The sequence below is a fragment of the Peromyscus leucopus genome, chromosome 14 (genome assembly GCF_004664715.2).
Source record: "Peromyscus leucopus breed LL Stock chromosome 14, UCI_PerLeu_2.1, whole genome shotgun sequence".
NCBI lineage: Eukaryota > Metazoa > Chordata > Mammalia > Rodentia > Cricetidae > Peromyscus > Peromyscus leucopus.
Window position 1 is genome coordinate 51,633,646 of NC_051075.1, and position 13,544 is coordinate 51,647,189.

General features: G+C 46.3%; 1 protein-coding gene across 2 annotated transcripts in view; it reads left to right on the forward strand.

Moving 5' to 3' along the window:
- Window positions 1-13,544, forward strand: part of Psen1 (presenilin 1) — a 44,484-nt gene that overhangs the window by 30,729 nt on the left and 211 nt on the right. For both annotated transcript variants that reach the window (XM_028877132.1, XM_028877141.2), the window contains 6 exons: window positions 279-499; window positions 4,820-4,918; window positions 5,330-5,416; window positions 7,732-7,905; window positions 10,813-10,931; window positions 12,600-13,544. The exon at window positions 12,600-13,544 is cut by the window's right edge and continues 211 nt beyond it. In XM_028877132.1, the coding sequence (XP_028732965.1) occupies window positions 279-499; window positions 4,820-4,918; window positions 5,330-5,416; window positions 7,732-7,905; window positions 10,813-10,931; window positions 12,600-12,755 (856 nt within the window). In that variant the 3' untranslated portion in view covers window positions 12,756-13,544. The remainder of the gene's footprint in view (window positions 1-278; window positions 500-4,819; window positions 4,919-5,329; window positions 5,417-7,731; window positions 7,906-10,812; window positions 10,932-12,599) is intronic.

Below are 13,544 nucleotides of genomic sequence, written 5' to 3' on the forward strand. Positions count from 1 at the left end.
TCTTTTTAGTTTTTGTTCTTATTTTTACAGGTACAGCTATAACCTGTAAAAATTCACTCATTAATGTAGATAATGTAGTACCTGTTAAAATAAGTTCTGCTTGAGGAAAATGTGATTTTTTAAAAGAAGATGTTACATAAATAACTGAACAGCATAGGCATAGTAAACCATAAACACGGGGTTTGAATAGTTAATGTTTCAGAGTCTCAGTTCTAAACAACAGGCACATGAGAATGATAGCACAGAAGTCACTTCAGATCCTGTTTAATCTTTTTCAGGGAAGTGTTTAAGACCTACAATGTTGCTGTGGACTACATAACAGTTGCACTCCTGATCTGGAATTTTGGTGTGGTGGGGATGATTGCCATTCACTGGAAAGGCCCACTTCGACTGCAGCAGGCGTATCTTATTATGATCAGTGCCCTGATGGCCCTGGTATTTATCAAGTACCTCCCTGAGTGGACCGCATGGCTCATCTTGGCTGTGATTTCAGTATATGGTAAAACTCAAGACTGACACTTTGTTCATCACAGAAATACTCACTGGTGTGTTTTCCTTCCTCTTCTAGTTCTCTTGATTTAAGGAAACTCTTACTGGTTATTTCCCATAGCTCTTTAGTGCTTTTCCTTTTACAGTGCTGAGGACTGTACCTGGAACTAGTTGGTGCTAGGCCAGTACTGTGCCATGAGCCCCATCTCCAGCCCTGAGAGTGAGGACTTGTAAAATGTTTATTACAACTTCCAGTTTTAACTCAGCGCTGGGTTGATGGGAGGAGCCATGGTTTGCTGGTCAGAAGACTTAGATTCAAAACTCTTTCTCTTAGCATATGCGAGGCCCTGGCTTTAGTCCCCAGACCACAGTTAACAAAACAGAAAAATAACATCTATTGTCAAGAGTTTCATTGAGTTTTGATTTCCTGTAAATGGAGAAGGAGTGTGCAAGGTTCAGTGAATTGATATATACTGAGATGTGCTAGCAGAGTACCTGACGCATGTCGAATGTTCAGTTTATTTAAAAATTTGTATAATATTTTTGGGGCAAGGGCATGTGTCGTGGCATGAGTGTAGATGTCAGAGAACTACTTCCAGAGTCAGTGGTCTCCTTCCTTCATGTAGGTGCTGGGGACTGAACGACCTCAGGTTGTCAGGCTTGGTGGCAGATACCCTCACTGAGCCATCTCACTGCCCTCGATTCATTTTTGTCCTTTCAGGTTTTTATTTTGTGTGTATGAGTGTTTTGCCTGTAAGTATGTCTCTGTACTACATGCATGTCTTGTGCCCACAGACACCAGAAGAGGGTGTCGTATCCTCTGGAACGGGATTTACATCCAGTTGTGAGGTGCTGTGTGGGTCCTGAGAATTGAACCCAGGTCCTCTAGAAGAGCAGCCAGTGCTCCTAACCTCGGAGCAGCCACCTTTCAGTCCTTCCTCAATTCATTTTTTAAAATAATTTATTTTTATTTTATATGCATTGGTATTTTGCCTCATGTATGTCTGAGTGAAGGTGTTGGGTCTCCTAGAACCGAAGTTACAGACAGTTGTGAGCTGCCATGTAGGTATTGGAAATTGAACCCAGGTCCCCTGAAAGAGCAGTCAGTGCTCTTAACCACTGAACTATCTCTCCAGCCCCTCCTCAATTCATTTGTAAGATCAAAATCATACAGCAACTTCAGTGGCATCACCCCTTTCAAGATTAATTTTTCCCTGATAAATGTTGTGCACACACCTGTGATCTCAGCACTCGGGGAGCAGAGGAGGGAGGGGACCAGCAGTTTCAAGGCTATCCATAGCCAGTATAGTAAGTTTAAAACCAACCTGGGCATTTTAAACCCTTTTTCAAAAACAAACAAAACAAAATCTGAGAATGAGGTAACATAAGCCCAAAACCTGTTTGTTTTATTTGAAGTTAAGTCTACAGAAAGACCTTTGGATAGAACCCGTAACTTGAGGGGTCCCTGCAGGTGTCATTCACGGAAGCGAACCATAAGGAGATGAGAATGAAAACCCAGTGCAGATTGACTTCATCAACCTGGATCAGACTTCGGGGAGTCGAATGTCAGTTTATTTAGAACACAGTACACTTTGGGGAAAGGTTTCCAGGCAACAGTCAGTCTAATTCCAGGTGTCCAGTGACGCTTAAGGTGTGATTACATAGAGACTTTTACACAGTCCTTGTGACCCTGAGAGTGGGTTCTGTAGCTAGTGGGTTCTGGCCTGGAATCTAGTGTGCTCTCTGACTGACAGTATACAGGTCAGCAGGCCGTAAAGGACTTGGGACATCTCTGCTAATAGTGTGTGATGGTCTAAGGAGGGAAGAGTCTGGAATAATCATTCTGGGGAATTAGGGTGTGGTCTGCTGCCACACATAAAGGTCACTAGGTCATTAACAAATCCACTCTCAGCTTTCTGGATGGAAGTGCAGGCATTTGATTTTTTTTATTTTATTTTATTTTATTTTTTTTTTATCTCCTCCATTGAGTAGACACCCTTGTATAATTAACTTTTCTGGTTCTTAGTGCTTCTCTGTGAGTACATGGACCTTGTGCCCCCAACAATAACTGGCATAAAAGTTCTCAATAAAAACCTACCATTTTGCAGCCAGATGTGGTGGCACAGAAGGCAGAGGCAGGCAGATCTCTGAACTTGAGGCCATCCTGGTCTCCAGGGGGAGTTCAGGACAGCCAGGGCTACGTAGAGAAACCCTGTCTCAAAAAACCCTATCATTTCAATAATAAAAGCAAACCTTTGGGACTGGAGAGATGGCTCAGTAGTTAAGGGTGCATACTACTCCTGCAGAGAACCAGAGCTCAGTTCACAACACCCACATACACGCAGCCATGTAGATACACATACATATGCATAATTTAAATTTAAATTTAAAAAATTGTAAACATGCTTTTGGACAACTAAAGATTTCAGTTCTTGTCACTACTGCTGTGACATGGGTCCTGAAAAAGTCACAATAATACTCTAGTCAGGAGTAACAGGGCTGGCTTTATCCTGCAGCTCTTGCTCCACATGAAAGCCAAAAAGAGATCCCTCTTCAGAGATTCCTCAGTGGTCACCATTCTAAAGAACATGGAAGTATGTGGTGACCTGTAACTGGAAACTGTCATCCCCTTTTAACTGATGGAGAGAAGCCTGTGGGAATAGAACGCAGCTGGTCCTGTTGGTTACTTGAGCAGCGAGTCAGACTTGAAAGTCACACTCCCTGCCTCACTCCCATGGTAACCTCACCTTACTAATGCTGGTGAATCTGCCGTCTGTCCCTGCATGGCTGAGGTCGGGAAGGCCAGTTTCTGAGCTAGTGAGACGGCTCAGCCTGTGAAGGCGCTTACCACCAAGCCTGGCACCCTGAGTTCAGTCTCCTGAAGCCACGTGGTGATAGGAGAGAACCAATTCCTGTGCAAGGTAGCATGGTAAACAGTGTAATTTAAACTACCATCCTGAGAGGTCAGCAATGTAGTTACCACAGGTTTTTTTTTTTTTTTTTTTTTAATTGCTAAGTAGCTTGAAGGTTACAGAGGTAAAATATTTGCCTGATCTCATGTGGCTTGACCTAGACTCTGAATTCTAAGCCCGTATTATTCTGTCTATGACCCTCAACTCCCTGCTCATAGCCCAGGTGAGACCTCCTCAGAGCTTTGGGTCTTCTGAATGTGGAAAAGCTGTGCACCCAGTGTTCAGACAGTGACTCGCATCCAAATGTTTTGTCAGAAGTGCTCTGCAAACTTTTAAGTACATTAATTTTCATTCATTTCAATTGCCCTAAAAATAACTGAATCTATTCATTCCAAAATTCTATAAGGGGAAACATGTCATAAAACCAAAATAGTGGCCGGATGTGGCAGCTTTAAGCCAGCTGAAGATGTCATTAGTTGCAAGTACAGGACATTTCCCTTTTCTCACTTGAGCAGATCTAAGTGGGAAGTGGGAGGGAGTCGCTGCTGTGCTGTCCTACTATTGTACAGAGACATGAGCACGGAAGGCCATCCGGATGACAGCGATGTCAGCTGTCCAGTCTCCTTACAGTCTTAGCTCTCCCTGCTTGATGGTTTTAAATGACACAGAAAATAAGAAAACTTGTAGTTCATGGAGGAAAGTGGTGTCCGAATCAGATATAATTTAGGTGGATTGCTTCCTCTCTGAGCTGCCGTTTTTGTGAAATAGGTCAATTTGTAGCACCACATATGTTCTCATACCTAAATATTTGTGAACTTATGCTCTGTTTGACTGGAAACTGAAACAATTGAAGCTTTGTCATGTGAAGAAGCTATCGTTTTATTTAAATGTGTTGCCCTCTTATTGCAAGCTCCTTCATTATGCATACTTGCTTTGTGGAGCTGGGGACTGAGTGCAGGCTTCCCTGGCTGTGCAAGTGTGCCACCCCATCACCCCCTCCGCCCTGTCTCCACTCTGCTCTCAGGACAAGTGTCCGTTTGTAATTCATAGGTGGAATTATTTGAAAAGCACTCCCTCCCATTCTGCTCGTCACAGATTGAGAACTACTCTAGAGTAGTTCTGTCTTGCTCTTCCTGCCTCTTTCCTTCCAACTAAGAGGAGTCGTGTCTAGACCCCAGTAATCATACACTGTAGACTGAGCACACAGCAGGAAGGCCAAAGTGTAATTTGCACAAGTCTTCTGTGGATTCTGTTTTATTTTGTTTAGGTTGCTCTTTTTCTTAGTTGCTTAACTGCAAGTATTTCCGTATTTTCCCAGCATCCTTTTGTAAATAAATAAGTCCTCCCCAGCATGTACTCATTTACACATTTCAGTCAATATATTTTATTGGGTGTCTTTTTTATTTTTCTCTTTCTAGATTTGGTGGCTGTTTTGTGCCCCAAAGGTCCACTTCGTATGCTGGTTGAAACAGCTCAGGAAAGAAATGAAACTCTCTTCCCAGCTCTTATCTACTCCTGTAAGTATGCTGGAGCAATACTGTGTTCGTGCATTCAGTTTTAAGGTGCCCTTGGAGGTCAGAAGTCAGAAGAGAGCATTGGATCCCTGGAGCTGGATTTATGGATGGTTTTGAGCCATTGTGTGGGTGCTGGGAATCGAACCCAGGTCCTCTGCAAGAGAAGCCAGTGCATCCATGGCTCTTAACTGCTGAGCCATCTCTCCAGCCCCAGTGCATTCAGTTTTATATTTGTTTCTTAACCTGTTCTTTTATCATTTTTTTTTTAATCTTCATTTATTTCTGATTATTGTAGCATATGTGGTAGCATCACAAACCAGTGTTTTCAAACTGTGGAGAAATAATGGCCTTTTGCTTGCTAGCACAGTGTCCTGGGCTTGGAAAACTGACCTTCAGCTTTGTCTTTCTCAACAGCAACAATGGTGTGGTTGGTGAATATGGCTGAAGGAGACCCAGAAGCCCAAAGAAGGGTCCCCAAAAACCCCAAGTATAGCACACAAAGTAGGTGACGCTCATTTGTAATTGTCTTAGCTTTACAGGTTCATTGTCGTTTGTAGATAAGTAGTTGAGGTTATAAAGCAGTAATGTCAACCCTCTCTTGCTGGAGCGCAAGGCCAGAGCACTTGCCTGCCATTTGAGAAGCCCTGGACTTAGGGGGATGTGTGGCAAGGAAAGATGTCACAGAGACTCTCCCAGAAAAATTGGCCATCCCCGTAGATGCACGTGGAACTATTTAAGGAGCTGAAATACTTGCTAAGCCACCGGTCCACACTGGGCTACTTACACATGCTGCTGTTAATGCGTAATTTTTTAAAAAATGCTTTTTAAAAAACGAAGCTCCGTCTTCTTCCCCACCCTCCAAATAGATAAAAATGAGAACCTTAACTGGTTGTAGTCAGAATGTCTGTAATCTCAGCACTGGAAGCAGAGGCAAGAGGATTGTGAGTTCAAGCCAGCCTTGACTGTGTAGGGAGAGCCTGTCACCAAAGGGGGCAGGGTCTGGACTCTTGTCCAGCATGTCCAGGGTGACTGAAAATATCTGATGAGAGGTGAGATGCTTGCACTAAGAAGGTCAAATACCTCAGTGGACTGGATGATGGTGATGACCAAGGATTGTGAATACTACGGAAGACACTAAGGAGAATCAGTTAGAAGCTGTGTCAGAAAGAATTGAAGAATAGGGGCTGGAGAGATGGCTCAGTGGTGAAGAGCACTGACTGTGCCTCCACAGGACCTGGGTTCAATTCCAAGCACCCAAATGGCAGCTTAACAACTGTCTGTAACTCTAAAATCTAACATCCTCAGACAGACATACATGCAGGCAAAACACCAATACAAATAAAATAACTAATTTAAAAAAAAAAAAAAAAGAGTTGAAGAATAATAGTGTGGTGTAAAAGTAAAGCCGAAAGGAAATTTCTTAAAAAGACGAAGGGCTAACCTTAGGAAGTTGAAAGAGAAAGAATGACAGTTAAGAGAGAACGGTGGGCCTTGGCTGCACTGCTGTTTAGTTACAGAGGCAGAAGAACTGATGTGGGGGCTGTAAGAGGAGACTAGACGCTGGGAACTCAGATCTGAGGCTCCCAGCATCGGAGCTCATCTCCTCAGTGAGGCAGCAGAGCCAGGTGCCGTTTGACCAATAACAGATCAAAGGCAAGAGAGGAAGTATTAGAAATGGTTGCTAAAAGCCTAAGTTTAAAATATATATAGTATGTGTAAATATATATAATTTTTATGTGTTTGAGTATTTGGCCTGCATATATGTATGTGCACATGCATGGTTGGTGTGCACATGCATGGTTGGTACCCATGGAGGTCAGCAGAGGGCGTCAGATTCCATGGACTTATGGATGGTTGTGAGCCACCATGGAGGTGCTGGGAGCCAAACCCAAGTCCTTTGGAAGAGCCATCTCTCCAGCCCCAGGTCTGGGTATCTCATTGAGCTAAAGGAAAAAGTTGTGACTGTCTGTCTTAGTCAGGGTTTCTATTGCTGTGAAGAAACACCATGACCATGGAAACTTGGGGTGGAAAGGGTTTCTCCAGCTTACACTCCCACATCACTGTTCATCAAGACAGAAACTCAGCAGGACAGGAACCTGCGGGCAGGAGCTGATGCAGAGGCCTTGGAGGGGTGCTGCTTACTGACTTGTTCCTTGTGGCTTGCTCAGTCTGCTTTCTTATAGAACCCAGCACCAGCAGCCCAGTGATGGCACCACCCACAATGGGCTGGGCTCTCCCCATTGATCACTAATTAAGAAAATGCCCTACAGGCTTGCCTACAGCCTGATTTTATGAAGACATTTTCTCAACTGAGGCTCGTTCCTCTCTGATGACTCTAGCTTGTGACAAGTTGACACAAACACATTCAGCACACCGTGTGTTATATAAGTATGAACATAGTTTTGGTGTGTTAAGATTTTATTCTTTCACAAAATGCTGACTTATCACTAGGTGCTTTCCTAAGCTGTGGGGTAGTGCACTGAACAAGACATTCCCTGTTGGTATTCACAAGGGAGCAGGTTCTTCACCGTTTCCTGCTCGCCACCTTTGACATACTCCGCTTCATCTCCTTGTGATCGTGACAGTTGCCAGTGCTGGGCATCAGATCCTGACTGCATGCAGGGAAGGTGAAGCCATTCCTTCCTTAAAAAGAGGAAAGAAAGGGGGAAATGTCACCACTCTAGACAGTACCTAGAACTTTGAGAAAAGAGAATGGAAGAATTGCTATGCTTGTCTTAACCAAGACTCTGCCCTCTAGAATATGGAGGAAATGCCTCCAAGTATTAGAGCTCTAACTGCCACCTTCTCTCTTAAAGGAGCAGAAAGTGAGACACAGGACACTAGTACTGGGAACGATGATGGTGGCTTCAGTGAGGAGTGGGAAGCCCAAAGGGACAGTCACCTGGGGCCTCATCGCTCCACTCCCGAGTCAAGAGCAGCTGTCCAGGAACTCTCCAGCAGTATCCTCACTAGTGAAGACCCGGAGGAAAGTACGTGAGTCATCTCGTCTGAAGTCAGGGGTTTCTTCTAGTGACTGTATTATCCATCTCTCGAGAGTACATTGAATTGTTCAGGGGAAATTGCTTATGTGGGTGTTTGCCACACAAGCACGAGGGCCTGAGTTCACTCTCCAACACTAGATTTTAAGAAACAGGAAAAAAAAAGGTCAGCACAGCTTTAACACTCATGATCCCAGCACTGGGGAGGGAGAGACAGGAGGGTCCTGGGGCCTCCTGACTGGACGGAATTCGCTCCAGGGCCAGTGGGACTCTGTCTCCAAAACTAGATGGAGAACCACTGAAGAAGACACCTTTGGCCTCTACACACTGTTCACACACACGCACACACACCCAGGTCCCCTCTTTTAATACATACACATGAAAGCAAGAGTACTGTGAATTGAGAACATAAGCAGACAGTGCTGGGTGGTGCTGTAGCACTTAGCAGGAGGTGCCATTAACAGTCAGTGAATTTTTATAGCTAAGGTGCTAAGTTTGTTAATTGTTAAGTTCCGGCCTTTAAGACTTTTTTCTGTTTTGTTTTTGCCTGTTTGTTTGTTTGTTTGTTTGTTTGTTTTGTGGGGGATGTCTCACTAAGTAGCTCTGTTTGGCCTAGAACTCATAGAGATCCCCCTGCCTTTTCCTCCTGAGTTCTGAGATTAATGGTGCATCACCACACCCAGCCCTTTGTGGGGTTTTTTGTTTTTATTTATTTTTATTTCATATGCATTGGCATTTTGCCTACATGCATGTCTGTGTGAAGGTGTCAGATCTTGGAGTTATAGACAGTTGTGAGCTGCCATGTGGGTGCTGGGAATTGAACCCAGTTCCTCTGGAAGAACAGCCATTGTTCTTCACTGCTGAGCCATCTCTCCAGCCTCCTTCATGAATTTTTAATTCTCCCTTAACCCCTATTTTATGGCAGCTAATTGACACATTCTTGAACAACCAAGTATCCAGCACATTCTTAATCCATATCTGATTGTGATAGTTTGTTAAAGCAGACATGGTTACTTACAAAAGGCTGTTTACTCTAGAATTTTGATTCTAAAAGGCACATACATATGTCTTCCCAAGCTTTTTCTGTGTGTGTATGTGTGAGGTATGCGTGTGTGTGTGTGTGTGTGTGTGTGTGTGCGCGCGTGTGTGTGTGTGTGTGTGTGTGTGTGTGTGTGTGTGTGTAGGTGTGTGTGTGTAGGTGTGCATGTGGGGGGGAGGTATGCATGTGTGTGTGTGCAGGTGTGCAAGTGTGTTTGTGTGGGAGGTATGCGTGTGTGTGCATGTGTGTATGTGGGAGGTATGCATGTATGTGTGTGCATGTGTGGGGGGGAGGTATGCATGTGTGTGTGTGTGCAGGTGTGCGCACCGGTGGGAGTGAAGATGGAAGCTGAAGGTCGGTGTGAGGTGTCTTTCTCTCCGTCTCACTGACCTCTGAGCACTCTTTGCTGAGATGGGCTGTCTCTATCTGTCCTGTGGATGAAGCAGGCTCCAGTACTTTTTGCAGCTTCTTTTCTTTGCTGGGTTCTTGGCATCTACAGTCTAATTTTTTTGAGACAAAAGTCTCTCGTTGAATCAGGAGCTGGCTGGCCATGCTGGCTAAGCTGGCTGGTTGGTGTGCTCCTAGGATCTGCCTGTCTCTGTCTCCTTCCCCTCCCGTCCCCCAGCACTGGGTTACAGATAGGCCTCACATCCAGCTTGCAGGGCGCTGAGGATCTGACTCGGGTCCTGGTGCTTGCTTTGCAGGCAGTCCACCCACTGAGCCACCTCTCCAGCCCCAAACCACTTTTTGATGGTTTTTCAAGGCAGGATTTCTCTGTGCAGCCCAGGCTATCCTGGAACTCTCCCTGTAGACCAGGCAGGCCTCGAACTCACAGAGATCCGCCTGCCTCTGCCTCCAGAGTGCTGGGATTAAAGGTGTGCGCCACCACTGCTTAGCTCAAAACAGCTTTTTAAAGGTCAGTATGTAATCTAATCACTAAAAACATCATTTTATATGACTATGTGTATGAAATGTCTAGAAAATACAAATTCATACAAATAGAAAATGAGGGAACAAAACCAAACCAAAAAGATGATGACTTTTAATCCCAGCACTCAGGAGGCAGAGGCAGGGAGATCTCTGTGAGTTCCAGAACAACAAGAACTACAGAGTGAGACTATGTCTCAAAAGAAAAAAAAGGGTCTTGGGTTTGGGGCAGTGGCACGTGGTGCCTTACGGCATGGTCCAGTGTGGTTGTGATGACAGTCTTCACTCTGATCTTTCGTGGTCACTGCGTCACGTCCTGACAGGAGGGTTTCATGGGTTGGACCTCAGTCAGGTGCATCCGAGGTCCTGTAAGGATCAGTGGTGCATGTTCTGGGTGTAAGCTCGGCATTAAGTAGAAGTCAGTTCTGTTATTGTTAATTAAGTTTTTGTGGTTACTGAGATGCAACAGCAGCATCTCTTGGGACTCCAGTCACAAAGAATCTAAAACTCCTGGTGTAGAAAAAACAGACAGAAAGAAATCTTTCTGAAGCCTGAATGGTGTACATCGTTTACTGACTTCTCAGTCAGTGTGGGACTGTGTTTTGATTCATTTGGCTTTGGCTTTTGAGACAGAGTCTCACCGTGTGAGGCAGGCCTCACGCTCCTGGTCTTAAGCCATCCCACTCAGCCCCTAAGAGTTCAGGGTGCAGGTCCATGTCACCATGCCCAGCTTGGGGCCATACATCTGAATTATGAAATCACAGCAGTTGGGTGTAGTGGCACATACTCGTAGTCCTAGGGCTTGAGTGGCAGAGGCAGGAGGTTCACAAGTTCAAGGCCAGCCTGGGCGATATAACACACCCTGTCTGAAAAAAGAAAAGCCTAGGAAAGAATGACAGACTTCCTGACATCTTTGCTCTTTCTCATTTTAGGGGGTGTGAAACTGGGACTGGGGGATTTCATTTTCTACAGTGTTCTGGTTGGTAAAGCCTCGGCGACCGCCAGTGGGGACTGGAACACCACCATCGCCTGCTTCGTAGCCATACTGATCGTAAGTGTGCCCTGCGGAAGTGGGGCCGGGCGCGGGCTCTGCACACCTGCGGTGGTGTCTTCTCCGGGCCTTTGTGCACGTGTACTGCGGCCAGTGTGGGGCGGAACAGCGTTCTTTCGGGGAGCTGGGTCCTGCTTTCCAGCTGAGGGGAGGGCGCTCTAGTGTCTGCCACCGACTTGTGCACTCCTGTCTGTCCCCCTGTCTGTCCTGTCTCCACCTCCATCTCTCCACAGGAGTGCAGGGACTGCAGGTGCCCCCCCCCCCCAGCTTTTCACGGAGCTCCCGGGTCAGGCTAGGCTCATGTGGCAAGTGCCTTCACCTGCCGAGCCAGCTTCCTGACCCTGACGATCTTCTATGGACTCCAGATGGGCTGAGAATTGCAATCCCTTGAGAAGCTTTTAAAATGGATAATTAGACCCTGCCTGAGTAGTCCTCCACTCTGGCCACACACTGAAATCGCCGGATGCTTCCAGCCTAGCTGGGCCTTGTCTGAGTCTACTGAGCTGAGGCTCGTGCACTTGCTGTGTGCTCTTCCTGCACTGGCTCTTGATACCAGTCCTGTGCCGCTCTCTGCCCCGAGATAGAGTAACTGCTTTGTTTTGAGTAGTTCTTAAAGGTTCTCCAGGAAATTGTACTTCTCTTAGAAGAAGAGAAGTTGAGAGCCCAGCAGCAGCACAGGGATCAAGTGTGCTGAGCCTGGAGTTCAGTGCTTTTCCACCGATGCTCGGTCTGCAACAGGGTTGCCTTGGGCAGCAGGTGTGGAGCGAGAGAGGCTAGCGCAGTGCATGATCCCCTCGTGCCTAGTGCCTGTGGCTCTCACAACAGAAGGCTGGGTGTGTTGCTATACACCTCTAATCCTGGTGTTCTGGAGGCAAAGGTGGGTGGATCTCTGCCTGGTTAAATTCTAGGCTACATAGTGAGATCCTGTCTCAAAACAAAATCCGACTTAACTAATAATGAAAACCTATTTCTTACTGCTTGGAGTTGAGATGCATAGTTAGGTTGCTGGAGTGCCTGCCTAGCATACACAGTGCCTGCATTCAGTCCCTGACCACATAAAACAGGCATGGTGGCACATCCCAGCACTGTGGAGACAGAACGAGAAGGACCAAGTTCAGAGCTGTTCTTAGCTGTATAGGGATTTGAGCCCCACCCCCAGGTTACATGTGATAGTCTAAAAAAGAAATTCTATTTAATTCAGGCATCGTGCACACTTATGGCCCGGCACTTAGGAGGCTGAGGCAGGAGGATATACAGTTTGAGGCCAGTCTGGGCTGTGTATATAAATGAACAAAAAAGCAGCAACTTCGTTTTCATAGAGGACCACACTCGGCATGCACAGGACCATGGCCATGTCCAGCACAGACTGGTTCTCCTCCCATCCCCTCCCATCTCCCCTTTCCTCCCTTTCTCTTGAATCAGCCTTCACTGTGTTGCCCGGGCTGGTCTCAGTCTTCCAGGCTCAGGGAATCCTGCCTCAGCCTCCTTAGTAGCTGGCATGTGCTAGCAGGTCCAGTTCCAGAAGCTGCATTTTTCTTTCATGACTCTAGAGTTGATGAAACTTCTGTTGCCAAAGTTAGGTCTGAGAGAGAGTAGTCACTGCGTGTGGCGCCGAATAGCTCTGTGTGCAATGCCGACAGTCCTGAGTGTGTACCCTCCGTCCCACAGGGCCTGTGCCTTACGTTACTACTACTCGCCATCTTCAAGAAGGCGCTGCCAGCTCTTCCCATCTCCATCACCTTTGGGCTGGTTTTCTACTTCGCCACAGATTATCTCGTGCAGCCCTTCATGGACCAGCTTGCATTCCATCAGTTTTATATCTAGCCCGTCTGCAGTTAGAACCCGTGGATGTTTCCTCTCTGATGATTAAATACCTGAGGAGGTCATAGGTGACTTTTCCGTGTCTTCTCTAACGACGTCAAGACTCCAGCTGGACTTTGGCAGCTTCCTTCCAAGTTTCCCTGGCCTCCTGCACTGTTGGACTTTGGAAGGAGGTGTCTACAGAAAACGGTTTCCAACATTCATCATTAGGTGGACAGATGTCCCTCAGTGCAGCAACTACCAGATTTGAGGGACAAGGACCAGAAAACGTGCTGCGCCAAGAAGTTGTGCTCTGCCAGCGGGTGTGACCCTTGGGCACGGAGATTCTACCGATCCTGGGAACTCTCGGGAGGCCAAACAGAACTTCCATCATCCACGCCATGTTGGAAATAAAACATGTGTTAGCTGAGTCCTGCACTGTCCAGGAGGTTCCGTGAGGAGGTGGCACTGGGCCTGGGCCTCACTCTAGGCTCTTTTGCTGCCCGCTTGTAAGGTTTAAATAAGGACACCACCCCACAAGCCCCCATTTCTGTCACAGGAGTGGCTTTGGCCATTTCTGTCTCGAGCACTGACGCTCATGATCATCTGTGGTTATCATTTCTTCCCAAGGCCAGTCTGGATGTATTTGAGGTTGCTTTATCCTGAGAATCAACCCCAGGTTCCAAAGGCTATAATTTCTAGAAATGATGGAACTTGTTCAACAGTCCCCTGTCGTCCTTAAGTCAATTCTGGATTTTCCACAATCTCGTTTTCAGACATACTTGCAAGCTTACTTTTGCCCCGGATGCTTCC